The sequence below is a fragment of the Leucopleurus acutus genome (assembly GCF_964270905.1).
Source record: "Leucopleurus acutus genome assembly, chromosome: 6".
NCBI lineage: Eukaryota > Metazoa > Chordata > Mammalia > Artiodactyla > Delphinidae > Leucopleurus > Leucopleurus acutus.
The window spans coordinates 59,035,755-59,061,862 of NC_139149.1; the positions used below are offsets into that span (position 1 = coordinate 59,035,755).

Consider the following 26,108-nt stretch of genomic DNA (forward strand, 5'->3'; position numbering starts at 1 on the left):
ACTATATTGTATATTTGAAAGTTACTAAGAGAGTAGATCTTAACAGTTCTCATCACAAGAAAACAAACTAGCTATGTGTGGTGATGGATGTTAACTAGACATTATGGTGATCATTTTGCAATGAATACAAATATTGAATCATTATGTTGTATACCTGAAACTAATATAATATTATATGTCAATTATATCTCAATTTTAAAAAAAGTTTAGGTAAATTATATCCGTACGTTGGAATATTTTGTAGCCAGTAAAAAATTTTAATGAGGATTTCATTTAAACACACAAAGCATTTTTCCATTCCAAGTAGAAAAAGTAGCCTATAAAATATTAATGCTTTCAAGTCTGTATGAATACATGTATCTATACACATATATACATAATTGAATGTAAACAGCAAGTTATATGCATGTGTTTATGGGTGTATTTGTGATTGTATCTTTTAAAAATAGAAAATATAGAATGAAATGTGCTAAAATATTAGCAATGTTATCTCTAGGTGGTGGAATTATCGGTAATATTTACTTCTTATTCTACACTTTTATTTATTTTCCCCCTAAAGATCAATACATGTTCTTTTTTGCTTTCCCCTACTAGACAGTTTTATTATTTTGAAAATTATTATAAAAAACCAATTTATAACCATTTTATTCTTATCATGTGGGCAGTCATTTCTGACATGCCTTTTACCCTCATATTATAGACAACCAGTGACACCATCACTCAGTGCAAGGGCTTTGGAATCAGACAGACCCGAATCTGGTTCAGGGTCCCCTGCTCCAGTAGCTGAGGGTATGGACCTCTCTGGAGGTTCAGTGTCCCAGTGAGTATATTGGAGTTACTGGAACCTACATCCAGGGCTGGATAGGGACATGTGTGTGCTCTGGGAAAGACAATGATTCTTCGTGCTTCTTCGAAAGGATATTCTTTAAATAATACTTTAATTTCTATTTGGAGGAAAGGCAGGGTCCCCATAGGGCAAAACAAAAGCCTTGCAGCTCATTAGACCTACAATCCTTACAATGGACGATAGAGGCCTTGGGCTCTCACTCCCACTCCAAGCAGGTCATCGGCATCTTCCTTCCAACCCAATCAACACTCTCCCCGGAAGTACTGATAAACATTATTTTCTCTAGTTCATTACATTTTCAAAAATATTTGTCCCTTCTTGTGGAGTAACCCTGGACATCTGTCCTTCTGGCTCTGCTTCATAAAATGTTCTGAAGATTAAATAACACATGTAGAGAACTCTGCACAGCATCTGACACTCAGCAGAAGTTCAATAAACGACGACTATTATTAGTATCATAGCTAAAAACGATGGCAACTCCAAGCCTCCGGTAATGACAGGTCATGCGCAGTCCTTTTCTCCTCTAGCCTCTAGCTCCTTACCTATAAACATTCTCTGATTAAAGGCATCTTGGGGAAAGCATTTGGTGACCTTGAAATGTTCTCAAGAATTCTCTGATACCTTTATAAATGAATCTTAATAAATATGAGACTCATTTCCTTCTTCATACCTCTAGCATAAAAAAGCAACATAAATACCTCTGGCAATCTTTGTATAGTACAGCATTTTAAATGTTATTTCCCTTAAACACGGTAGAAATCAACTGGATGGAGGTCACCTGGGGGACAAACACTGAGCAGGGAGGTGTTGCTGAGGGAACTGCGGCAGGTCTGAAACCAGATCCTGGCTATGGAGCAGAGGGGAAACGGCAGATTCTTTGGAGGAGTTTTATTAGGATGAAAAGATGCCAGAATGCACCTGCTGTTTCATTCTCTCCAGTCTCCTTGAACACCCTCTGAGCAGGGGAGTGAGGGGAGGGTAGGAGAGAAAAAAAAACCAAAGCGAGGTTAGCAATGCTGTGTCTCTTTCCCCATTGTCTGTTCCCAAGTGAACAGGAACATCAAAACACTGCTTGGTAGTAGTCTAAAAGATTTGACTTGTCCCCAAATTCCTAAGCAACCATCGGTGTGTAATTTGATTTTTGGCAGAACGTAACTGAACTTCTAGGCATATCATTTGTTTTGTACATCTCCCAGGGACAGGTGGAGTGACCAGCCACCCATTCCACACTCCAGCCACGGAAAGAAGGGCGTGTGCAGCCAGCCATTCAGGTCACACCAAGCGGTGGGATCTTGGCCCCCAATCCAAACCTCAGTTCTGCTGTGGCCCCACTACTCCCCATTCTTAAGTGTGTGTGTGAGTGTGTGTGTGTGTGTGTGTGTGTGTGTGTGTGTGTGTATGTTTGATCAAGCAGGTGATGGGAGCCCAAGCAAGTTCAAGGTTCAAGGCCAGCGACTTCGGTCTGTCAAACCCTCAGTCACCACTGGTCACCATTCTGGCTCATTGGCCTCCCCTTTGGGCTTCCAACCATGCCTGCACTGCCCCTCCGTTCCATCCCAGCCCTTCCTCACCCTTCAGGGGGAAACTAATTCCACAACTCAGAGACCACTGTGGGCGTCCCCAGCCCAAGCCAAGATAGCCCTCCTCTCCATCCCTTTGGAAAGGGGAAACAGCAAAGGTGAGCAAGAAACCGCCAGCAGGTTTTGACAGCTGCAGGGGGAAACTAATGGGTTTCTAAGGAAACAGAGAAGCAGCAGCCATTTTAGTGGCTTTTGCTGTATGAAAAATACATAGACACTGACACCCGTCCCCCCACCCCCACCCGCGGCGCCTTCCCCCTCCACGCTTCAGAGGCCCCGAGGTGAGGGGTGGGGCTCAGGTCTCCCCGAGACGCAGCAGCCACCAGTCGCAGGTGGCCTGCCACCCGGGGTCGCCCCCAAGCCCCCTCCCTGAAGCGGGCGGAACCGCGGGACTCCCCACCCCCGGGCGCCGCAGTGCAGCGCGGTCCCCGCGTCCCGCCCCTCGGGTCCCCCGCCCTCGCCGGCCCCCAGCCCGGCAGGCCGCTGGGCGCGAGGCGGGCCAGGAGGAGCGGGTCCGGGCGGCGGGCGAGGCGGAGACGAGGCGGCGGCAGAGCGAGCGCGGGAGGTAGCCGCAGCCGGGGGACGCCGCGCGCCGCTGCCCATCATGGTCGCTGCGCACGCTGCCCATTCTTCCTCCTCCGCCGAGTGGATCGCCTGCCTGGATAAAAGGTAGCCGGGGAAGGGCCCCCGCCGGGCCGGGCTCTGCGCGCTGCCCTTGCCCGGAGACGGCTGCAGGGACGCCCGCCGGGGCCGCGGGACGAGGGTCCCCGAGCGGGAAGGGAGCGGAGGGTCCGCACCCGGGACCAGGGGACGCAGATCCCGGTCTCTCATGGGGCTCCCCGTGCACGAGATTTTCACACGTGGTGGAGAAATTGCGGCGCAGTGGGGGAAGCCCCAGCCCCGCCAGTCCCCCCCACCCCAGCCCCTCCTTCACGGTCTCCTCGCCCCCCGCGACTCCCGGCTCCGCGCTCGGGTCGGGGTTTATTTTCCTTGACATCACAGGGCAGAAGAATAGATTCCTACCTTCATCTGCTGTTCAGACCCTCAGGGGTAAATAAGTTTTAAGGAGGGTGGGAGGAAAGGCAGGTGCAGAGTAACGTGCTTTTTTTTTGTTCCTGAAAGCCAAGGGTGAAGGACCCAGTGGAGATGTCAAGTGCCTTCTGAAAATTTCAGCTTCTGCCCCCGCAGTCGCTTGCCCAAGGTCTGTGTTAGGAAGGTCACGCGGGAGACTGCTTTCGTCTTAATACCCTGCCTCTCGGGAAGAGACCCTTACTCTAAAAATTTAAAAACATAAAGCGTTGTAACTCCCGACGACAGCCCTGTGTTAAAGAGGGTGCTGTGTGTAACAGCGGACTGCAGTTGTTTCCAGGCTCTGACAGCATAATTTTCTGTTTGTCCAGATTGTGGGTTTAGCAGTAAACATTACACAGTATGTTAGCAATTATAGTTTATTACCCTGATTAAAAGGTGATGCATCTGCACTTTCAAGAACTGGGTAAGAAATCTTGCAGAGTGAACTGCCTCTGATTTTCGAGTTTGATGCAGCAGGGCAGTGATTCATGTCCTGCAGCTATCTGCATGACATCTCTGTTTGCATTTGTGTGACATATTTTACGCTCTGCCATATTGAAATTTTTACACTTAGCAGATTCGTAACCAGATCAAACTTGAAAATCTTAAGCGTGACCTGCTCTACATAATTTATTATTATAGGCCTTTGTTGAAAAAGAATAAGTAATTTGAGAAAAGCTAAACGTGGCTCATTTGAATAGCTTAATATATCTGAGAAATAATTTTTGCTTTCAATTACCACACAGTAGCAAGATTTTTGGCAGGCAGTGCCCTGTTTACGTCTAAGATGATAGTGCTAATACTACAAGAGTCGCATGCAATAAATAGTAAGAGAATTGAAGTGATGATTATTATGAGGATGTTATTCCTCATACAGAATTATGTAGAGGAACTAAGAGCATGAATAAGTGAAGAGCCTGCTAATGTGATAAGTAATCTAAATTTAATAGTTTAGGAAAGGGCTTCCCTGGTGGCGCAGTGGTTGAGAGTCCGCCTGCTGATGCCGGGGACACGGGTTCGTGCCCCGGTCCGGGAAGATCCCACATGCCGCGGAGCGGCTGGGCCCATGAGCCGTGGCCGCTGAGCCTGCGCATCCGGAGCCTGTGCTCCGCAACGGGAGAGGCCACAACAGTGAGAGGCCCGCGTACCGCACAAAAAAAAAAAAAAAGTTTAGGAAAGATGAATTATCAAAGAAGAGGAAATCAAGTTCTTGTACTTATAAATAGTAATGCTATCCTCATGAGTGAATTTTTCAGATAATAGACTGCATATTTCTATTTGCAGAAATTCTTGGCATGCCATTTTTGAACAGTTAGTAATTCACAGGCAGCCCTTTAGTCAATAAATACTTACAGCAAAAATCTTAGAGCAGTACTAACACTAACACAAGCTAACACAAGGTAACTAACACATTTCTTTTCATAATGTGTATTTGCCCAAACGTTTTTGTTTGGAATGGATTTTTAGAACGTAGTGCCACAATCTAATCTAATACTATAATTCATAATGGGGAGAAACCTCTGGGGGTGGAGTTGGGGGTGGACTCCTCCATAGATACTGAACCTAGCATTCCTGGAGTTCAGGAGAGTAGACAGATCAATAAATTAAGGGTGTTAAGCCCAGAGCTGTCACCAGTCACAAGTTCTGATCTTGGACATGTCACTTTTATTTCCTTGAGTGTCTGAAAAATGAGGATAACACTGTCTTACCAAGGATTAGTGGGCCAAATGAAAAAAAAAATTATCATGAAAGTAATTTGAAAACTGTGGAGTGCCATGTGAGCATGTTATTTTGTGGTTTTAAGAGAACCTTGCATTTTCCACAGTGTCGGTGCTAGAATTCCTTTGAAGGAGAGTTTAGGAGTGGCAGTCTCATTGTAAGAGGGCCTTGAGGTACTTGTTTTGAAGTTGCATTTTTACTTAGATTGTTAACTTTTTAGGGGAGGAGGAAGATGAAGGGTGCTGGTGGAAGTTGGCTGGGGAAGGCCGCTGAAGTCATTCCTTTTGGGACACTGCCCTCGATATTTCTGAGAAATGCAGTCTTGATGCTCTGTTCCCAGGCACTGTGTTGGGCACTGGGGAAGCAGGAAAAGAAAGATGAGCGTTGCTTATTGAATGAGGGGGTGGGCGGGTAGGGGTGGGACAGCTACATAAACAACTAACCACAATGCAACGATAAGTGCTTTAATGGATGTAGGAGATGCTTCGGGAATGCAGAGGAGAGAGTCCTCAGCTCTGCCAGGTATGCTTCCCACAGGTTCCTGCCTGGTCCGTGGAGGTCGAGGGGAACTTTATCAGGCAGAGAATTCTGGGAGCAACGTGAACAAAGACACACAGCTGTGGCATATAAATATGCTCATTTCTTCTCAACCACAAATTCCTCTTGTAATCAAATCAAGAACATAGGAACATATACTCTATTTTTCTAAAACTCCTGATTATGGACATTTTCAAGCACACACATAAACAAAGAGGAAATGGTACGGTGATCCTTGATGTCCTATTTGGAGAAATGATGCTGGGACCTTTTCCACAGCTGGGAAATGTAGTTTAGATATTTGTATCATGCAAGTGTCATGGACAGCTAGAAAAAGAGCAACTGAGGGGTTGAAAATAAAAAGGGGAGTTAAAGTAGAAAGTCTGCAGGAGTAAAGATGTATGTAATGAACGTTGAAACAAATTTAAAAAAAGAAGGAAAATAATCCCATAGAAATGTTCGTTAAGTGTGCCTAGGAAGTTGTCATAGACAGGCAATGCTATATAAGCTTGCATGTGGGGAGGTGGGTTAAAAGTATGCAGATATGTGGATTAGGGTGAAGAAAGAAAACCCAAAGCTTTTTATGTATCAAGCATCCAAGTTCTTGGACTATGGTGGGACCCAGAAGGTGAGAGTGTACAAATACTAATTATAAAATCAGAAAGACACTGAACATTCGGATGGATAAAAATACATTGAAAAAAGTCTCAACAGACAATATTGTTAAAGTAAAACAAGCTGGGCTTCCCTGGTGGCGCAGTGGTTGAGAGTCCGCCTGCCGATGCAGGGGACACGGGTTCGTGCCCCGGTCCGGGAAGATCCCACGTGCCGCGGAGCGGCTGGGCCCGTGAGCCATGGCTGCCGAGCCTGCGCGTCCAGAGTCTGTGCTCCGCAGCGGAAGAGGCCACAACAGGGAGAGGCCCACATATCGCAAAAAAAAACCCCAAAAAACCCCCAAAGTTAGTACTACCTCATTGATCTTACAATTTTTTTTCTGAGCAGGGATGGTAACTAGAAATGTATTACATAGTACCCCACTATTTGGGATGTAAAATGCCTTTTTAAAAAATGTGTTGACCATTTTTTTTTAACATTAGTGAAAAGATTTTTCCATAAGATTTTAAGTTTTGCCACTTGTGAATTTAAGAACCATTATAGGTCATAATTCTCATGGTTGGTAAGGGAGTGTTATGAAGGGACCACTCATATTCACAATACATATAGTGAATTGTTGCCAATATTCATCACTATGGGGCAGGAGTTGGCAAACTGTGGCCAATGGTCCAGATCAAGCCGCTTGCCTGTGTGTCTCCTGAGCTAAGAATGGTTTTTACATTTCTGAATGGTTGGAAATAAACCCCAAGAAGATTAATCTTTTGTGACCCATGAAATTTATATGAAATTCAAATGTCAATGTCCATAAGCACAGTTTTATTGGAACACAGCCACTCTCATCTGCTTAAGTATTGTCTACGGCTGCTTTCACACTACAATGGCAGGAGACTGTGTGGCCCACAGGGTTTAAAGTATTTACTATGTGGATCTTTGAAGAAAAAGTTTGCCATCCCCTTTTACAGGTGAAAGAGTCTACGTAAGCCATTGACAGAGAAACCACTGGGGTTGAAAGTTGTCTTTGTCTGGGAAGGAGCTCACAGTGTTTGGTTTCTTGTTCTTCAGTTAGAAGGATAGTGTCAAGGGAGGTCCTTGGCTGACTGGGTTGTTTGGGGACCACTGGTGATGACAGACCCAAGCAGAAAATGAAGTTAACATGAGACGGATGTGTAGAAAAGTTGTCATCTTTAAAAACAGCCGAGGAATTTAAAAATTATTAATGTTTCTAAAAATGCCCCTTACATAGTGTCTTTGCATCTGATTTGATCCCCAAATAGATATTGAGTTAGCTGTTTTGGACTGGGTTGAATGAGAGTGAAAGAAATCAAGGAACAAACTTGTTAAAAACCAGAATGCTTCATAGCAGACATGGTGAAAGAGGATGACTCAGATATCAAAGAAGCATCAGATGTGGTCCCAGCCTTGAGGAATATAGAAGATCAAAGAAGCACGCAGAGCAGAAGGCTATCACTGGGGAAGGCTGATGTCTATCTACCCAGGCAGGTCCCAAGGGATGACATTACCCAGGGTTCAGGACTGGTCTTACAATCTTGGAATGCTGACTTGTCAGCACATCAAGAATGAATACATTTTTTCAGGGACAGATACATAGGCACCGAACTCTCAGAGCCTGTAAAAACCAGAAAGACAGTTCATTAGTTTGAAAATAACATCAGAGAAGTGGATACTGACATCCTTTGGCTAATGTATTCCTTCTCTGGGCAAGCTGTATGGAAATCCAATTGTTATTAGAAGGCCATGTTATGCATGTACAATGAGAAGCAAAGCTGCCAGGAGATCAGGACACTGATAACTTCTGGCCAGCTCATTCTCTTCCTAGAGTGACAGAGCCCGGGAACTGAATTGTAATCAGAAGATAATTCAGGGAATCCTTCAGGACAGTTTGGCCGTCACCTCTTCCAGTTAGAGGACCATTCCGTGTGCTCTCTCATAGCACGCTTTGTCCAACAATGTAATAGCACAAGTCAGACCTCATCGCAATTGCCTATTGACTCCGTTTTGTGTGTCACTTGATGTATTGCTGTGTTGTATTGTAGTCATCATTTTATCTCCAGCTTCAGGGCAGCTCCCTGATTGTAGAAAGTGCTTATGGGATCAGGGTGAGATGGCCAGAGGCATCCTCCTCCTCAAGGATGGAGTAGCGTCTGCCACCATGAGGGCAAGTCCTCGCACTGGCCCCCTTTGCCTTGGAAAGGGCTTGAGTGGGCACCAGCGTCTGCCTCTGCTGTTCCTTCTTCATTTTCATGGCTGATGTGAATACTTTTTAAGAAATGACGTGGCATAGCTCTATTCTAATTTTTATTTCTAAAAGTTTATTATGGAAAATTTCAAAATACACAAGAAGAAGAGAGAAGAGTATAATAATTCTCTTGTCCCACCCCCTCCCCCTCCAAGAGTCATCAGCTCACATCCAATCTTGTTTTATTCATACCCCCACTTCTCCCCCACCACTCCCAGGACTATTTTGTTGCAAGTCCCTTTTAGTATTATTTTCTCTGTAAATATTTCCATATATATCTCTAAAAGCTAGGACTCAATAAAAAATACCATTGTCATACATTTAAAAATGTGACATTAATTCCCTAATATGATCAAATATCTAGAGTTCAAATTTCCCCATTTATCTCATAACTTTTCTTCTTTTTTTTTGCAGTCTGTTTGTATTAGGATCCAAATAAGTTGTATTTAGTTGATATATCTCTAGGTCTTTTTTAAATCTCTGGATTCTCCCTCTAGCTCTCTCTTTTTCTTCCTTGTAATAAATTTGTTGAAGAAACAGGTTTGGTTTTTTTTTTTTGGTTGCGTTGGGTCTTTGTTGCTGTGCAGGCTTTTCTCTAATTGCGGCGAGCGGGGGCTACTCCTAGTTGTGGTGCACAGGCTTCTCATTGCCGTGGCTTCTCTTGTTGCGGAGCATGGGGTCTAGGTGCTCAGGCTTCAGTAGCTGTGGCACGCGGGCTCAGTAGTTATGGCTCGCAGGCTCTAGAGCTCAGGCTCAATACTTGTGGCACACGGGCTCAGTTGCTCCGTGACATGTGGGATCTTCCCTGACCAGGGATCAAACCCGTGTCCCCTGCCTTGGCAGGTGGATTATTAAACACTGCGCTACCAGGGAACTCCCAAAACAGGTATACTTTTACTGTCTGAATTTTAGTGTCTTTTAATATGTCCCTTTGTCCCCTGTATTTCCTTTTTTTTTTTTTTGCGGTACGTGGGCCTCTCACTGTTGTGGCCTCTCCCGTTGCGGAGCACAGGCTCCGGATGCGCAGGCTCAGCGGCCGTGCCTCACGGGCCCGGCCGCTCCACAGCATGTGGGATCTTCCCAGACTGGGGCGAACCTGTGTCCCCTGCATCGGCAGGTGGACTCTTAACCACTGCGCCACCAGGGAAGTCCTCCTTTTTTTAAAATTAATTTCTTAATTTATTTTTATTTTTGGCTGCGTTGGGTCTTCATTGCTGGGCGCGGGCTTTCTCTAGTTGCGGTGAGCGGGGGCTACTCTTTGTTGCAGTGCTCGAGCTTCTTATTGCGGTGGCTTCTCTTGTTGTGGAGCACGGGCTCTAGGTGCATGGGCTTCAGTAGTTGTGGCACGTGGGCTCAGTAGTTGTGGCTCACAGGCTCTAGAACACAGGCTCAGTAGTTGCAGCACATGGGCTTAGTTGCTCCACGGCATGTGGGATTTTCCGGGACCAGGGTTCGAACCCGTGTCCCCTGCATTGGCAGGCAGATTCTTAACCACTGTGCCACCAGGGAAGTCCCTGTCCCCTGTGTTTCCTGTAAATTGGTATTTACATCTAGAGCTTGATTGGATTTAGATACGATTTTTTGTCAACAATCCTTCTCAGAAGTGTTACTTGCATTATGAGTACAGAATGTCAGGTGGTCTCTTTTTGTGATGTTAGCAATATACTGTTTTTAAACTTTAATACTTTCAAGTTTAAAAGTAAAGATACTTGCCACTATCTTATCTACAACTTCTCGAGGGACATCTCATTGTGGCTCCAAAACATGGGAGCGCGACATATGTGTGGAGCAATTAGAGGACAACACACCCTAATATGTAACCAGGGTTAAATTCTGTGGTGCGGTTTCTACCGGTCCTTTCAGGATTTTAGGAAAGGAAAGGTTCAGCCAGAGCTGGACTCCCTCAGATGAGAGTCACATGGGGGATGGTGTGCTCGCAGAGCAATGGGCCTGAGAGAAAGGTACTTGGTCCGTCACACTCTTGATCCTGCAGCCTAGTCTCCTGGACACAGCCTGGGAGCCCAAAAGAGTCATCAGAGGAAGAGTGGTGCTCAGCAAAGCAAATTCTGCCTCACTGTCTTAGTTTGGGTTCCCCAAAATGGACTTCAGTCTCCTCCAATGAGGGCAGGATTGGAAGATCCCTTTTAGTTTGAATTTCCTATGAGTTTATAAGATTTCATAACCCTTCCAGAGTAGCTGCTTATCTTGTTTCAACTCCCCAACCCCAAGGTAGCTAGTTTTTCTTTAGTCAGATTTAGATCCATTGTTATGCATTTGAACAGTGGCAACGAAGAGTGAATTTTCCCTCTAGTACCTTCAATTCACAGTTGAGGGAATGGGAGAGGAGAGACTGTCTTGGGAATACTAAGAGACTGAGGGAAGAGAAAGGGGATGCAACTAATTGGGTGGCGAGGGTGACAGGGAAAGACCCAGCCAAACATACGAAAGCAAACCATCTGACTGGCTGGAGTGGAGGCACCGGGGTACCATGTTTACTCAGCTGCATCCATGTGCATTGCTTGCTTCCCCTGTGTGAACAGAAAGATCAAGCTCGATTACTACCCTCTTTTCTCTTTGTGCACACTCTTCCTTGGAGCGCCAACCCATTTCCTGTGCTTTAGCTGAGCAGGTTACTTACACTCAGTGTCCTTGGTTTATCTTCTAGACCAGATGCATTTCTGTCTCTCTGTTGGATATTCCCACATCAAATATTCCATTAATATTGGGCGCAGACATGGTTTTCCTTCATCTCCCTTTGCTAGAGAGGTAAGAAAAACAAAATACTTATCTTCCCAGCCTCCCTAGAGGTTAGGTACCCACGTGATACACTTCTGGCCAATAAGACACAGCAAAAGTCTGCTAGAGGCTTCTAGGATAGTTTTTGCCTTACTGATGAAAGATACAGATGTACTTGACACTCCTTTGTTCTCTTCCTTCTGCGTGGAATTACTACCTAAAGCCTGGGCCTGTGGCAACCATATTGTAATCCCAGAAGGAAGGGCCAGGAGAAGTACAGACTCCGGTTCTGACTTTGTTCAGCTTCTGAATAGGTCAATAGTTGCCTACCTTCAGCTTTTTTGTTGTCAAGAAAAACACACCCTATTTCTAGAAACCACTCTTTGTTAAGTTTTCTATCATTTGCTGTCAAAACTATCCTTAACCTAACAAGTTGATACTCAGCTTGTCTAAAACTGACTTCATCTTCCTTAACTTCCTTTTCCATTAGTTCCTCCTCCTTACTTTCCTGTTTTATTAATGACACTACCACTGTCATTCTCAAAACTACGCATCCCCTTTGTCTTCCCTTTCCCATGTCCCTTGTTGTACCCAACCAGTCACCAGTTCTTCTCTTGGCCTTTGTATTCTGCTGCTTTGTTTTAGGGCCTTATCATCTGGATCTCGATCTTTTCATTGTTTCTTATCCAATCTGGAAAGCATGATATTTTCAAATCAACTTTGTTGTAGCATCTGCCAGACCTGGATTCAAATTCTGCCACTTCCAACCCTTTAGCCATGTGATCTTGGTGAAGTTATTAATCTTTCTGAACCTCTGTTTCCAAAGCATCAAATGAGACTACAAATACATACTGTAGGGGCTGTGTTGAGATTTGTGGGCTAATACAAGTGTAGCTGCACGCTCTTCTCTAGGTAGAAAGCATAGTGTAGGCGTTAAGAGTTTCGGAGCCAGACCGTTTTGTTTCAAATTCCAGTGGGTTTTTTTTGCTGTATGCAGGCCTCTCACTGTTGTGGCCTCTCCCGTTGCGGAGCACAGGCTCTGGACGCGCAGGCCCAGCGGCCATGGCTCACGGGCCCAGCTGCTCTGCAGCATGTGGGATCTTCCCGGACCGGGGCACGAACCCGTGTGCCCTGCATCGGCAGGCGGACTCTCAACCACTGCGCCACCAGGGAAGCTCCAAATTCTAGTTTTGATTTTATTAATGGTGTAACTTTGGGAAAGTTATTCAGTTTTAGTAGTTGTTTTGTAGATTCCTGAGGATTGTTTATCTAGACAATCTTATTGTCTGTGAATACTGGCAGTTTTACTTATTCTTTCTGATCTTTATGTCTTGTATTATGTATTTTTCTTGCTTTACTGCCTTGGCTAGGATTGCCAGGACAAAGTTGAACACAATGGGTGAGAATGGACTTCCTTGAACCAGGAAGCATTTCTTTTTTCTCTATTTCCCCTATTTTTAAAAGAGTGGTGTAATATTGGTGTTATTTCCTCTTATAATGTTTTATAGATATCTTCTGACCAGGAGTAGTCTTTGTGGGAAGTTTTTTGGTGACAAATTCAATCTCTTTAATACATAGAAGACCACTCAGGTTTTCTCTTTCTTCTGTGTCAGTTCTAATAAGTTGTTTCAAGGAATTTGCCCATTCATCTAAGTTATCAAATTTATTGGCATAGAATTGTCCCTAGTATTCTCTTATTATCCTTTTAATGTCCTTAGGATATATAGTGATGTTTCCTCCTTCATATCTTATATTAGTAATTTTTGTCTGCTCTCTTTTTTCTTGACTGGGCTTGCTAGGAGCTTCTGAATTTGTTACTCTTTTAAAAGAACCAATTTTTAGTTGATTTTCTCTATTGTTTGAGAAATTCAATGATTTGTGCTTTTTTTTTACCCCATTTATCCTACTAGCTTTGGGTTTAACTTGCTCTCTTTTTCTGGCTTCTTAAAAAGGAAACTTAGATAATTAATTTTAAACTTTTCTTCTTTTCTAACATGAGCATTAAAGCTATGATTTTTTCATGGTCAGCTCAAAAAAGGAAGCACAGTTATTTCATTATTCAGTATTTATAAAAAAAAATTATTTCTGCCAGAGAAGAACAATTAATCAACCTATTAGTATGCTAAGTAAGCATATTAGATAGGATGATACTGGGACCTGTTGACTTCTTCAACCTCATGGAGAAGATACTGTGCAGCATGATGAACAATATCCCAACAGTGAATTCAGCAATGGGTTTCATAGGGCTCTCAATATATCCTGACAGCATAATGCCAAAGGGACACTGAAAGAGAGTATTTCTCCTGGGGGCCAATATAATATACAGATGTTTTCATTGTTTAATTTAATCCTGAGATAGATTTTAGGCTGTTTTAGAAACAGATGGATTACTTCTCTTTCAGAAAATTTTCCATAAATACTGTTTTTTTCACATCTAAGCTGCTGATAATTAATAAAATTGGGTAGCAATGACTTGAAGTCATAGTTTTCGATAGATACCTGGAGTGCTACTGTTCTGTATTGTTGGGTAGATGAAGAGTTACATGACTTTGGACTTAGCCAAACGTGGAGGAAAATTACATCCTCATTTGATAGCCAAGCAAGACTATATGTCTTAATGGTGGTCCAGCCCTTGCCTGTGAAATTGTGGGGGCAAGGGTGTATTCTCAAGGAGGAATGTTGGTGCCTCTCTACACACAAATGGTGGTCAAGAGCCTGGCCCCTATAATTGTTGCCATAGAAACTAAGGAACATGTGTTAATTGCACTGAAGCATTCTTTTTTTAAATTTTTTTTATTTTTTATTTTTTATTGCACTGAAGCATTCTTAAAATGAGTAGTATAATTTTCTGAAAACCCTTTTATGGAATAAAATTGTAAGATATAGGCATATTAAATAGAATGACTTGCTCAATAGGGTTATTACCTATAAATTGGTTGAAAGTTCAAGAACCTCTCTTTTAATTAAATGGGGAAGTACTTTTTTTTTTTTTTTTTTTCCCCCGGTACGCGGGCCTCTCACCATTGTGGCCTCTCCCGTTGCAGACACAGGCTCCGGACGCGCAGGCTTAGCGGCCATGGCTCACGGGCCTAGCCGCTCCGCGGCATGTGGGATCTTCCTGGATCAGGGCACGAACCCATGTTCCCTGCATCGGCAGGCGGACTCTCAACCACTGCGCCACCAGGGAAGCCCGGGAAGTACTTTTTAAAGGCCCTTAGAAAAGGCTTAATTGTTAGAGATGCTGAAAACAAATAGAAGAGACCTTCGATAGGAAGTAGACATCGCTTGGAACTTGATAATTTGATTCTTGATACTGTATATGACATTTCAATTCTGTTTAAACCTCAGATGAAGGCATTAATGTCTTGCCTCGTGTTCAGGCTCTGGCAGCCTTATTCTTCTACTTATTGATTGGCTACTTATTGAACATGTTACAGAAAAAGTTGAGTTCTTAAATCTTATATGTTTTCTTTATAAACTCTTTAAACAAACCTGAGATATAAGAAAGTTCTGTCTCTCGGGTCCCTTGCCGAGACTACTTTTGTCACTCCTCTACCTTTCTCTTTCTCCCTGTGTCACACTCCTTTCCTCCTTCCTCAACCCAAATGTGCTGTAAGAAAAGGATATGATCTGAGTCCTCTCCTTTCCTACTGTTCATTCATTCGTTCAGAGATTTTACTCTTCACTTTCCATGTGCCAGACATTCTTGCTGGGGATAGGTTATTAAGAAAAACTGACGTGGATCCCGACCTCATGAATTTACACATTAGTTGGGAAGACATTAATTAATTCAGTCAGTCCTTCAAAAAACTATTTGTTGAGTACCTACTGTGTGCTGGATACTGTTCCAGGTGATAAGGAATACAGTGGTGAACGACACAGGAGAAGTTAGGTGGTAAAAAAGACTATGAGGCCAAAGGTAAGAGGATATGGAGTGATGGAGTCAGGGAACAGACACATCTATACTACAGTGTCAGGTAGTGATAAGACTAATGAAGGAAAACAAAGTAGAGAACAGGGGAAGAAATTGAGAGGTGGTGGTGTTTTAGGGAGGGTAGGCAGGTTTCTGCAGAAGTCAAATATGATCAAAGACCTTGAATGAACTGAGAGACCATCCAGTATGCATTTACATCAGTGTAATCCATGCTTTACTAAATAGGTGGTTAAGGTATTTTAGAGAACATGGGTCAGGTAGTGCCTGTGATGAGGACAGAGGCTGAATACGTGTGGCAGTGCCCTTTTGTTTGGTTACAAGGCCTTATTTTGAGAAAATACCTGTAAGATAATAGAAAAAATATATATGTATATTGATTTCTGTTCCCTGTTCCTGGCACTGAGCTCCTAAAACTCTTGTCATTTCCTAAGTGATAAAACCACCAGGAGCATCTATTGTCCTAATGTTTGTCTCTGACCCTGTTCCTGATGCAGGGCTCCTGAAACCCTAGTAAATTTCTAAGTGATCAAAGTACTAAGAACGTCTTTTGTTCTACTGACGCAACTCTGGGTGGGCTTCTAGATGGCTCCTGGATGGGGTCTGGTCACCAGAAAGACCAAGCCATGATTAGAAGCTTAGAATTTTCAGCCCTACCCACCCGCATCCTCCAGGGAGGGGAGAGGGGCTGGAAATGGATTTAATAATTGATCATGGCTATGTTAGGAAGCCTCCACAAAATCCCAATAGTAGGGGGTTCAAAGAGCTTCCAAGTTGGTGAACACATCCACAGCCGGGAGCATGACACACCCCAACTCCATAGGGACAGAAGCTTCTGTACTCGGGACCTTCCAGACCTCACCCTCTGTATCTCTTCATCTGTCTGTTCATCTATATCCTTTATCATATTCTTTAATAAACTGATAAATGTAAGTAAGTGTTTCCCTGAGTTCTGTGAGTTCCTCTAGCTAACTAATCGAACCTGAGGAGAGGGTAGTTGGAACCTCTGATCTATAGCTTGATTGGTTAAAAACACAAGTGATAACCTGAGTTTGCCACTGGAATCTGGAATAGGGGTGAGGGGTGCAGCCTTGGGGGACTGAGCCCTTTACCTGTGAGATCTGATGCTATCTCCGGGTAGATAGTGTCGGAACGGAGTTAAATTGTAGGACACCCAGCTGGTATCAGAGACTTGCTTGCTGTTTTGGTGAACTCCCCTACCACGTTTGGTGAGCAGAACTGTCAGAAGTGAAGCGTTCTGTGTGAGTAGTAAAGGAGACTCAGAGGAGAGAAACACGGTAGGGAAGAAGGAGGAAAGCTGAGTTTTTCATTTATAGTACCTAGAGCATATTATTGCTTTTGTGGATGTAATAGACAAAGGTAATTTCAGAAAATGGTGAAAAGGATAAATTCTGAAATTTTGGTTTATCCTTCAAATATTGTTACTTAAAAATATTTAAAATGCTGTTCATTTAGGTCTTCATTATACTAATTTTTTTTTTTTTTTTTTTTTTTTTTGCGGTACGCGGGCCTCTCACTGTTGTGGCCTCTCCCGTTGCGGAGCACAGGCTCCGGACGCGCAGGCTCAGTGGCCATGGCTCACGGGCCCAGCCGCTCCGCGGCATGTGGGATCTTCCCAGACCGGGGCACGAACCCGTGTCCCCTGCATTGGCAGGCGGACTCTCAACCACTGCGCCACCAGGGAAGCCCTCATTATACTAATTTTTGAGAAAAAAGAAAGCTATCTCTAGAGAATTGATGAGCACCATACAGATCAGGAAATGTACTATCATTTAAATGAGTTTCGAAAGATACTGTGTATATGGTTTTGACCGTGGATGCTGATGGCTGACTGATAGTGATGTCAACGTCCCCATCCTACTGATGCACTTTTGGGTTTCATAGTTAGCCAGTTTAGTTTTATCAGTGATGAATTTGTCTGGTACCTCTGTGGGGTCAGTGTTCTCTTAAGACAATCCTCTCAGACAAATAACACCAGAGCAAGAAAATGGTCCTGAAAACCTATAAACTCTAGCAATTTTTCATGTTGAGGATTTTTTCACTCTCTTAAACAACTTTTCTATCATTATACTACCATCTGCCTTTTGATAATGTTTTGTATTGAATTCTTATATTTTCCTCATCAACTAATTAGATGATATGGCAATATAAATTTTTTCACGTCAAAAACTGAAGACAGCTTGAGAGTAGTTAAGTGTGTGTGTTGATGTTAAGGTAGTTGCATGCAGCAGACTCATTGTAAAATCTTCCTTGGTGGTACTTGAAGATCTGATCTGTGAGAGTTAGAGCTTTCTAATCAGTAACCAAGTTTTACATTTTATTTACGGAAAATAATTGAAATACTTAGACTAGGAATCCCTATTTAATTATCCAGGTCATCAGAGCATAAATGGGAAGCCCCCTATTGATACAAAAACGTGCAATTACAGAGAATACTGATGGGGCCATATAATAAGGCGGCTTCATCTATAGGGCAGATCTCTGAAGCATGGCCAGACTTAGAGGCCAACGGGTTGACTGGGAATAGAGGACAGTTTTATTGTGCTCTTTCATCTTCTGTACGTTATCAGCTTGTGAATGCACCTTATCTTTTCCTCAGTTGAATTTTCCATTATCTTTATTGTTTTGCTTCATACCTTTTCAGCACTTCATGGGATATTTATCTTAACAACTTTAGAGGCTCATTTTTAGAATTCAACATTCAACAGATTATGGATATTAAAGTTCATTTAAAAAACACCTGTTGGGGCTTCCCTGGTGGCGCAGTGGTTGGGAGTGCGCCTGCCGATGCAGGGCACGCGGGTTCGTGCCCCGGTCCGGGAGGATCCCACGTGCCGCGGAGCGGCTGGGCCCGTGAGGCATGGCCGCTGGGCCTGCGCGTCCGGAGCCTGTGCTCCGCAACGGGAGAGGCCACAACAGTGAGAGGCCCGTGTACCGCAAAAAAACAAACAAACAAAAAACACCTGTTGTATTTAGGTGGTTAGTATGTTTTTGGCCTCTATCATTAGAAGTAGCTAAAATAGCCACAGGAGAAACAAACAATGACACTGCCCCTCAGAGAAGCTTACAGAAATCAAAAGTGGACATTACTTAAGCCTGATGTTGTTTGGAGTTACCTGAAAGAGAATCATAAAGTAGTCAAATTGCAAAATGGAAATAATTTAAAAATTTGTATATCTTATTCATCACTTTTAGGGAAAGAGTATAGGTATTAGGGAGACGTGAGAGTGAACAGTAATAAAGTAAAACAATAGGATGGAATGATTTTTTAAATGCTGGGAAATTATCTAAAGGGAGCGTCTCTTCTTTCCATTTTATTTTGGCTAACCTTGGTATTCTTTTATTTATTTACTTACTATTGATCTTTACCTGCCTGTAAAGAATTTTGCAGCCAAATTCTGCCACCGAAGAATGCCTCTGCAAATAGAATAGCATTTGAATTTCTTTCTTTTGAATCGGGACAAGCAGCACAGGCATAAAATTGATTTTATGCGCTGACCTCTACTTACAATTATATAGCAGAAACTTCATCAACAGGAGTTTTATCTGGTAGGACTTCTATTGAATGAATTAAAAGAGATTTTAAAAAGTGAAGGGTGAGTAATAAAGGAAATTATAGGAGAAAAGAAAAACATGAAAAAGTCCCACTGTTGTTTAGATGCTAAAGCAGACATCGGAGACAGCAGCACGACTCCTTGGTGTGACACGTGAGCAGTTGCTCTCACCACGTCCTCTTCTCTCCTTTGGTTTGTGAGAGCAGTTGCTGACTTGCAGCTGAGAGCTGACAGTAGGCACACACACCCTGCTTCTTTTTGAGAGTGTTACAAGTTGACACGTATCGACACGTATTTCTCCTTCCCAGAGGGAATGACAGGAGCTTATGAAAGGTAATGAACTGTGATTTGAAGTACATTTTAATTGGGGGCAAATCAAAGCATTTCTGGCTTATAATTATTAATTTATTTCTGCAAACCCTATCACCAGGAATAAATGGTCATAAAATTTTAGCGTGTTTTCCCTACAGTATTTTTGGTATGAGTATTTTTTAAACCTGTTTGAGCTCATACTTTAAGATTTCATGCCTCTTAAAATTAACCGTATAGGATGATCATCTTCCTAGATTATTAAAAATTCTTTGTAAATGTAATTTTTATTGCCATACGTTTTTTCTTATTGTTGGACTATTAAGACATATAAAAATGATTGTTGCTGTTATCAGTGATGCCATCACCTTTTATATTCAGTTTTTCCTTTGTCTTAGATTACTTCCTTAGGATAGAGATATCCATAGTACTAAAATTAGTTAATGTGTGTGAAGAGGTTTAAGAGCTTTGATACATATCTTCAAATTACTTTTCATGAAGACGGTAAGATAGCTGCTATTATCTGTATTTTACAAATAAGGAAACTGAGGTTTAGAAAAGTTAAATTATCCGTCCAGGGTCACAAGGCTGGTAAGTGCCAGGGGCCAAGTTGGGATGAAACCCCATTGCCTTTCCACTGTAATGGTGTTTCAAGTATGTTCCTTGTAATGTTCATAGACAGTGCAAGGAAAAAAAAGGCTCATGATAGAAAATGTGGGAAATGTTATTTCTGTCTTCTTTTTTTTTTTTAACCATCTTTATTGGAGTATAATTGCTTTACAATGTTGTGTGAGTCTCTGCTGTACAACAAAATGAATCAGCCATATGTATACATACATCCCCATATCCCCTCCCTCTTGCATCTCCCTCCCACTCTCCCTCTCCCACCCCTCTAAGTGGTCACAAAGCACCAAACTGATCTCCCTGTGTATTTGTGTCTTCTAACTGAGCCCTAATCCCAGCACACCTCCTCAGGGCATACCATTTCCCAAATATTTTGGCCAATTACATGTTTTCTAAATTATAATAACCTCAAATTACCCAGAGTTCTGAAAACCTGCTGAAACAAAATTGATCGGACTGCTCTGTTTTAGAACACAAGATTAATTTCTGGATATACAACAATAAACAAATGGCTGAAAGCCAAACAGGATAGTTATTTACAGTGAGTCTTCAGTTATTGAGCATCATAGAGAAGTTAATTTCAAATTGAATTGGAATAAATCTCAAGTTTATCCCAATGAATCCTCCAAACTTGGCGTAATTTAGTAATTCTGGTGGAAATGGTATTTAATCGTATTTATAAGTGGTATTTAATATAACTCCTTTTCTAAAGTATGCTGAGTATCATTTTCCTTTTACTTAATGATTGAGGCTTAATGTATTGAACACGTTAGCATCCTGTATTATAATATGGCGATTTTGAAGTACGTGGATGATGCTTCAATACCAAATGCCCCAGTGTTGCTTGGTTGTTTTTTTTTTAAAGTTCTGCCTTTTTATGTTTTAGTTGCCTGACTCTTCCCTGCTGCCCAGAAGCTGTCACTCCTTGCTTGCTGCCCTCTAGGTGTCTGTCCCATCTCCTTCCCTTGCACAAACATAGTATCCTGCTTCTGATCCTTTGGACTTAGAATCCAGGTTAACCAAGTTTATTGGAGCTGTATGTATAATATGAGTGCATACATTTTGCTCCCAAGGTTTTCTCTTCCGAGTAAAGTGTACGAATTTCAGAGTTTTAGTATTTTTACGATTTTTTAGTATTTTTACGATTTTTACGATTTTCTCTTCTGAGTAAAGTGTACGAATTTCAGAGTTTTAGTATTTTTACAATTTTGGTTATACAAAGCCTTTTAAACTTAGGTGCTACATGATCTCACTTCTATGATTTTGTTTTAAACTGAGATTTCCAGATAAATATCCTCTGAATAGTTGAGGAATTAAGGTAATGAAGTAATTCCTTTAATCAACACATATTTATTGAATCCTTAGGAAACACTTTCTAGGTGCCTGGGATTCTTCAGTGAGCAAAACAGAAGAGCCCCGCTCTCATGTAGCTTATATTCTAACAGTGGAAATAGGTAAAAAAAAAACAAAAAACTGTAAACATGAAATAAATTATATGTTGTGTTTGGAGGTAATATGTTGTGGAAAAAAACAATAACAGCAAAAGAAAGAAAAAGAAAATAGAGCCCAGTGAGAGATCAAGTGTGCTAGTGGGGGTAGTGCAGATTGTAGTAGTACATAGGTTGGTTAGAATATGGTTTACTGGAAAAGTGTGATTTTAGCAAAGAGGTAAGGGAGTTAACCAAGCATATGTTTAGGGTAAGAACATCCCAGCAGTGGGAGCAGCCAGCGCAAGGGTCCTGGTGGGGTGCATGTGTGGATTGCTCCAGGAACAGTAAGGAGGCTATTGTGGGTAAAATGAAGTGAGCCGAGGAAAGAGTAGGGAAGTCAGAGAATGAGGGTAGATGATGTAGGAACTGGGCAGCTATTATAAAGGGCTTGGCTTTTACTCTGAAGCAAATAGGGAGCCACTGAAGGGTTTAGAGCAGAGGAATGACATAACCCTATTTGCATTTTCACAAGATCACTGTGATAGCAATGTTAAGAAGATGCTCTGGGGGATGGGGCAATGATAGAAGAAGGGAGCCTTTTACTAGGAAGCTCTTGCAGTAATCCAGGTGAAAGATGATGGTGGTTTGGATTAGAGTGACAGCAGTGGAAATGATGAGAAGAGGCAGGATACATTTTGGAGGTAGAACCAGTAGAACGTGCTCATGAATTGAATGTGGGAATGTGCGAGAAAGAGGAGTAAGGGATAAATCTAAGGTTTGGGCGATTGGAAGGATGGTGGGGCCATCTGTTGTGATGGGGAAGGCTATAGGTAGGGCAAGTTTGAAGGGAAAGAGGAGTGCAATTTTGGACATTTGGAGTTTGAGAAGTCTATTAGACATTCAGTTGGAGATGTTGAGTAGGAAATTGGATATGTGACTCGAGTTTGGAAGAGTGGTCTGAGCTGGAGACAGAAATTTGGGAATCATTAATACATAGATGGTACTTAAAGCCATGAGATTGGAGAACATCAAGGAAGTGACTGTTAAAGAGAAGAGGACCAACAATTAAGTCCTGCCATCTTCCAACAAGAGTTCAAGGGGAGGGGCCGTCAAAAGAAGCTGTGTAGGAGTGACTAATGAGGTAGGAGGAAAACAAGGGAACGTGGAATGTGTCTTGAAAGGCAAGTGGAGACGTTTCCAAATATTCCTGTAGATCATGAAAAAACATTGGGAAAAAGAAAGACCACAATCTGGGTTTGCATTTGAAGTTTTATATTTTATAGATGACATGGCTAATAGGTCTACTTTTCCAGCCTGGTTAGCAGTTGAGTGAGTTGCATACTCTGTGCCAGCCAGTTCTTGGAATGTTGTTTTGAGTAAGACAGCAGGACTGAAAACAAAAATAAAATATCTCACACACAAGGTGCAGGGCAAATGCATAGCCTGTGGCTTAAACTAGTATGAGATCATCCACCTAAAATGTAGGTGAATGGCAAAGTCCAGGTAAGGAAAGATGAAAAATCATGGTATAGAGGTGTGGAGGACAAGTGGTAGGATAACATGAATGCAATTATGAAAACATAGAGTGTTATTTTTCAGAAACAGTTGGAGAAAAGGGCAGGGAGTCAACGTCACCATGATAAATACTGAACAGCAAGGGAGCAAACTATCACAGCTGAGGCATGCGGGCTGCTGTGAAACCCAGAAGTGATGTTATCAATAAAGCCAGAGTTGGGAAGTGATTAACAAATAAACAACGTGTGGCACATTGGTTGCCATGTCCCTAGAAACATCTCCTCTCTGGAGATAGTGTGCCTCTGTAAATGAGTTTCTGGTTGGCGCACATTTGCTTTTGATACCTATGGCTTTTGTGAAATTGCAACTACCCCGTTACAAATGCTGCTAAAAAGACAACTATAAAGTTCTGGTTCTGGACAAATGGACTCAATTCTCCTTATTTCTCCCACTACGTGCAACTATAAACTCTGGACATTATATATAAAAAAAAAACAGGAAAAGACTCTGCATGGTGGAGAGAAGGCAGATTGGCTTGGGGTCTCTCTGTCTGAAGAATCACATAGTGGTGTGTTCCTTGAGTTTTCCTTTTGCCTCATGTATCCCAGACTGGGTGCTGGAGGAGACAGTGTTCCAGAAATGCCAGTCAGCACAGACAAAAATTATGCCGCAAGAAACTCCTGCTGTCTCCAGGGTAAGAAAGGGGGTAGCCCAGTAAGACAGAAAACTTTTAGATAATAACTGCTCTACTTTAAACAAATACCACAGAAAAAACTGCGGGCTTAGCCCCGCTCCTATCAGCAAAGATCAAGTGTGGAGTCTACACTTTCACTCGTGCCTGACTGTGATGAAGCAGCTCTTCCCACCTAGACTTTGAAGTAGTTATCCTAAAAATGCTTCCGTGAGCAATTATGAACATACTGGTAAAAACAGAATATCTAAGCAAAGAAATAGAAAGCCTTAGCAGAGAAATATAAGAAATAAAGAAGACCCGAATGGAAATCTGAGAACTGAAAAATATACTAACAAATTAAAAACTCAGTGGATGGCTTGACAACAGAGTGGTAAGACAGAGGAAAGAATCAGTGAACTCAGAGATAGAACAATATAAATTACCCAATTTGAACAACAGAGAGAAAATAGACTGAAAAAAACCCAGAGACTCAGGGGTCTGTGGCAGTATAACAGAAGATCTAACATTCGTGTCCCTTAGACTATTGGAAGGAGAGTAGAAAGAGAATGGTGCTGAAAAATTGCTAGAAGAAATAATGGCTGAATATTTACCAAATTTGGCCAAAGAAATAAACCTACCAATTCAAGAAGCTGAGTGAACCCCAACCAGGGTAAACCCAAAGAAATCCATGCCAAGTTAATCAAACTTCTGAAAACTAAAGACAAAGAAAAAAAAAATTACTTAGAAACAGCAAGAGGGAAAGGATACCTTACCTGTAGGGGGAAAACAGTTAGAATGACAATGGATTTCTCCTGGAGCCCAGAATGAAGTGGAACAACATTTTTCGAGTGCTGAAAGAAAAGAACTGTCAACCCAGATTCTGTATTCAGTGAAAATAACCTTCAGGAATGAAGGGGAAATCCAGACATTCTCAGAAAAAGGAAAACTAGGATTGTCAACAGCAGACCTACTCTGAAAAAGTGGCTAAAGGAAGTTGAGAAAAAAAGGAATCTTGGAATCTCAGGAGGGAAGAAGGAACAATGGAAAGAGTAAAAATATTAGGCCCAGGAGAAAAGTGATTGAGTTAAAGCTGCATAACCTGAAAACAGAAATGCACGAGGAGATCAGTGGATACTAGGATGATAACTCTCAATGCAAGTGCCCTGCTGTTTCCACTGTCTATACAAAACATGCTGCTTTTTCCTATGTACCGGAATCTCATCTTTTACAGAAGCCATCCAAAGATACTCTTGCACTACCCACTTAGGGTATAGGAGTGAGGTTAAATGATGAGTGTGTACGGTCTCTTCTGTTTCCTGTCTTATATCCAGCAGGAATATAAGGGAGGAGTAGGACTCCTCCTTTTTCAGCCGCCCCACATGCAGACTCACCTACTGAGGTATAGACTACCCTCACCTTGGCTTCCCCTGTTTCTTCTTCCGGACTGTGGGGTGGGTGGTACCTTAATCACTGACGACTATACTCTTTACGGAGTCCTGAAAGTGGTTAAAAAATGTGCTTTGGTCAAGGGACCTCCCTTCCACTCAGCCCTCATTCTCATTCTGTCACTTCAGCTGATAATTATTAATTATTAACGAGCTGGGATTTTTGGAATTCCGGAGGCTGAATTTGTCTGTAGAAAGAGGCCTTCTCTCTGGGATGGGGTCTCCACTTGTCCCCCATTAGAAACAGTAGACAGAAGAAGAGGTGGCCAATAATGGGCACTCCCAGCTGGCGAACGACACCTCCGTCTCCCCCTGGCTTCAGGCTTCCAACATCCCTACCTTGTATTTGGACCATATCACCATCTTACACAAGATCATAGATGGGAATCTCTTGATGTAAACTGGGCAGTGGACATCTTTGCCTGTGCATTGGTCCACTGTCTTAGTTGATGTGCAGATAGAGAAAGGACAAGTGGACCAGTGACAAAACCTTGGCTCTGCACCTGGGAGGCCTCTGCTTTGAGTGACTGAGGGATACACAGCGAGATAACAGTGTGCCTGTGAGACCATGGAGGCCAGTGTGCTGAATGTCAGTGTTTCCTTCTAGTTAGTAAAGAAGGAAATGCTTTAACTTATTTTTTTGAAACCAAGATCTCCCAGAGGAGAGAAAGAAATTAATTTTTGAAAGGGTTCTTTATAAAACCTTTGTGCTATGCATACGAATCCATTAACCTTATGTCGAGTAATGCACTATGTGTGACCCTAATGCCCGGGGTTCATTCTTGCAAAGGGAACAGAGAACATGCTTGGGACCCAGACACGGAACGAGTAGTCAGAGAAGTGTTTAGCATATTGTCATACGTGGTATGAAGGGCTACATCAGGCTCTGAGAACATAAACAGGGGTCCTGAGTCTGGGAAATCAGATCAGATTTCGCCAGAGTAGGTGGCATGAAAGTAGTAAAGAGAAGCAGGAGTAGATGAGAGAACAGCAGAGGGTCATATGTATTCAATACATTTGAGTATCATCTCATCCGGTGATGTATTCCCTGCTCTTGAGAGTCCCCCATTTACCCAGGAATACATAAATTGAGAATTGATTATTTTGACTCAGTGACATATAGATTAGGAAAAAATGACCCATAAATTTCTACGGCTAGATAATACAGGCAGATCTTTTGAAGGAATTTGTAATAAATAATTAATGTTTACTATCCCAGTTTTATGTAATGAAAATATTATCTA

General features: G+C 42.4%; 1 protein-coding gene across 1 annotated transcript in view; it reads left to right on the forward strand.

Moving 5' to 3' along the window:
* Positions 1-3,001: 3,001 nt before the first annotated feature.
* RAPGEF4 (Rap guanine nucleotide exchange factor 4) overlaps positions 3,002-26,108 on the forward strand; it is a 319,624-nt gene continuing 296,517 nt past the window's right edge. The window contains 1 exon segment of the mRNA XM_082841163.1: positions 3,002-3,096. Coding sequence (XP_082697289.1) covers positions 3,032-3,096 — 65 coding nt within the window. The 5' untranslated portion in view covers positions 3,002-3,031.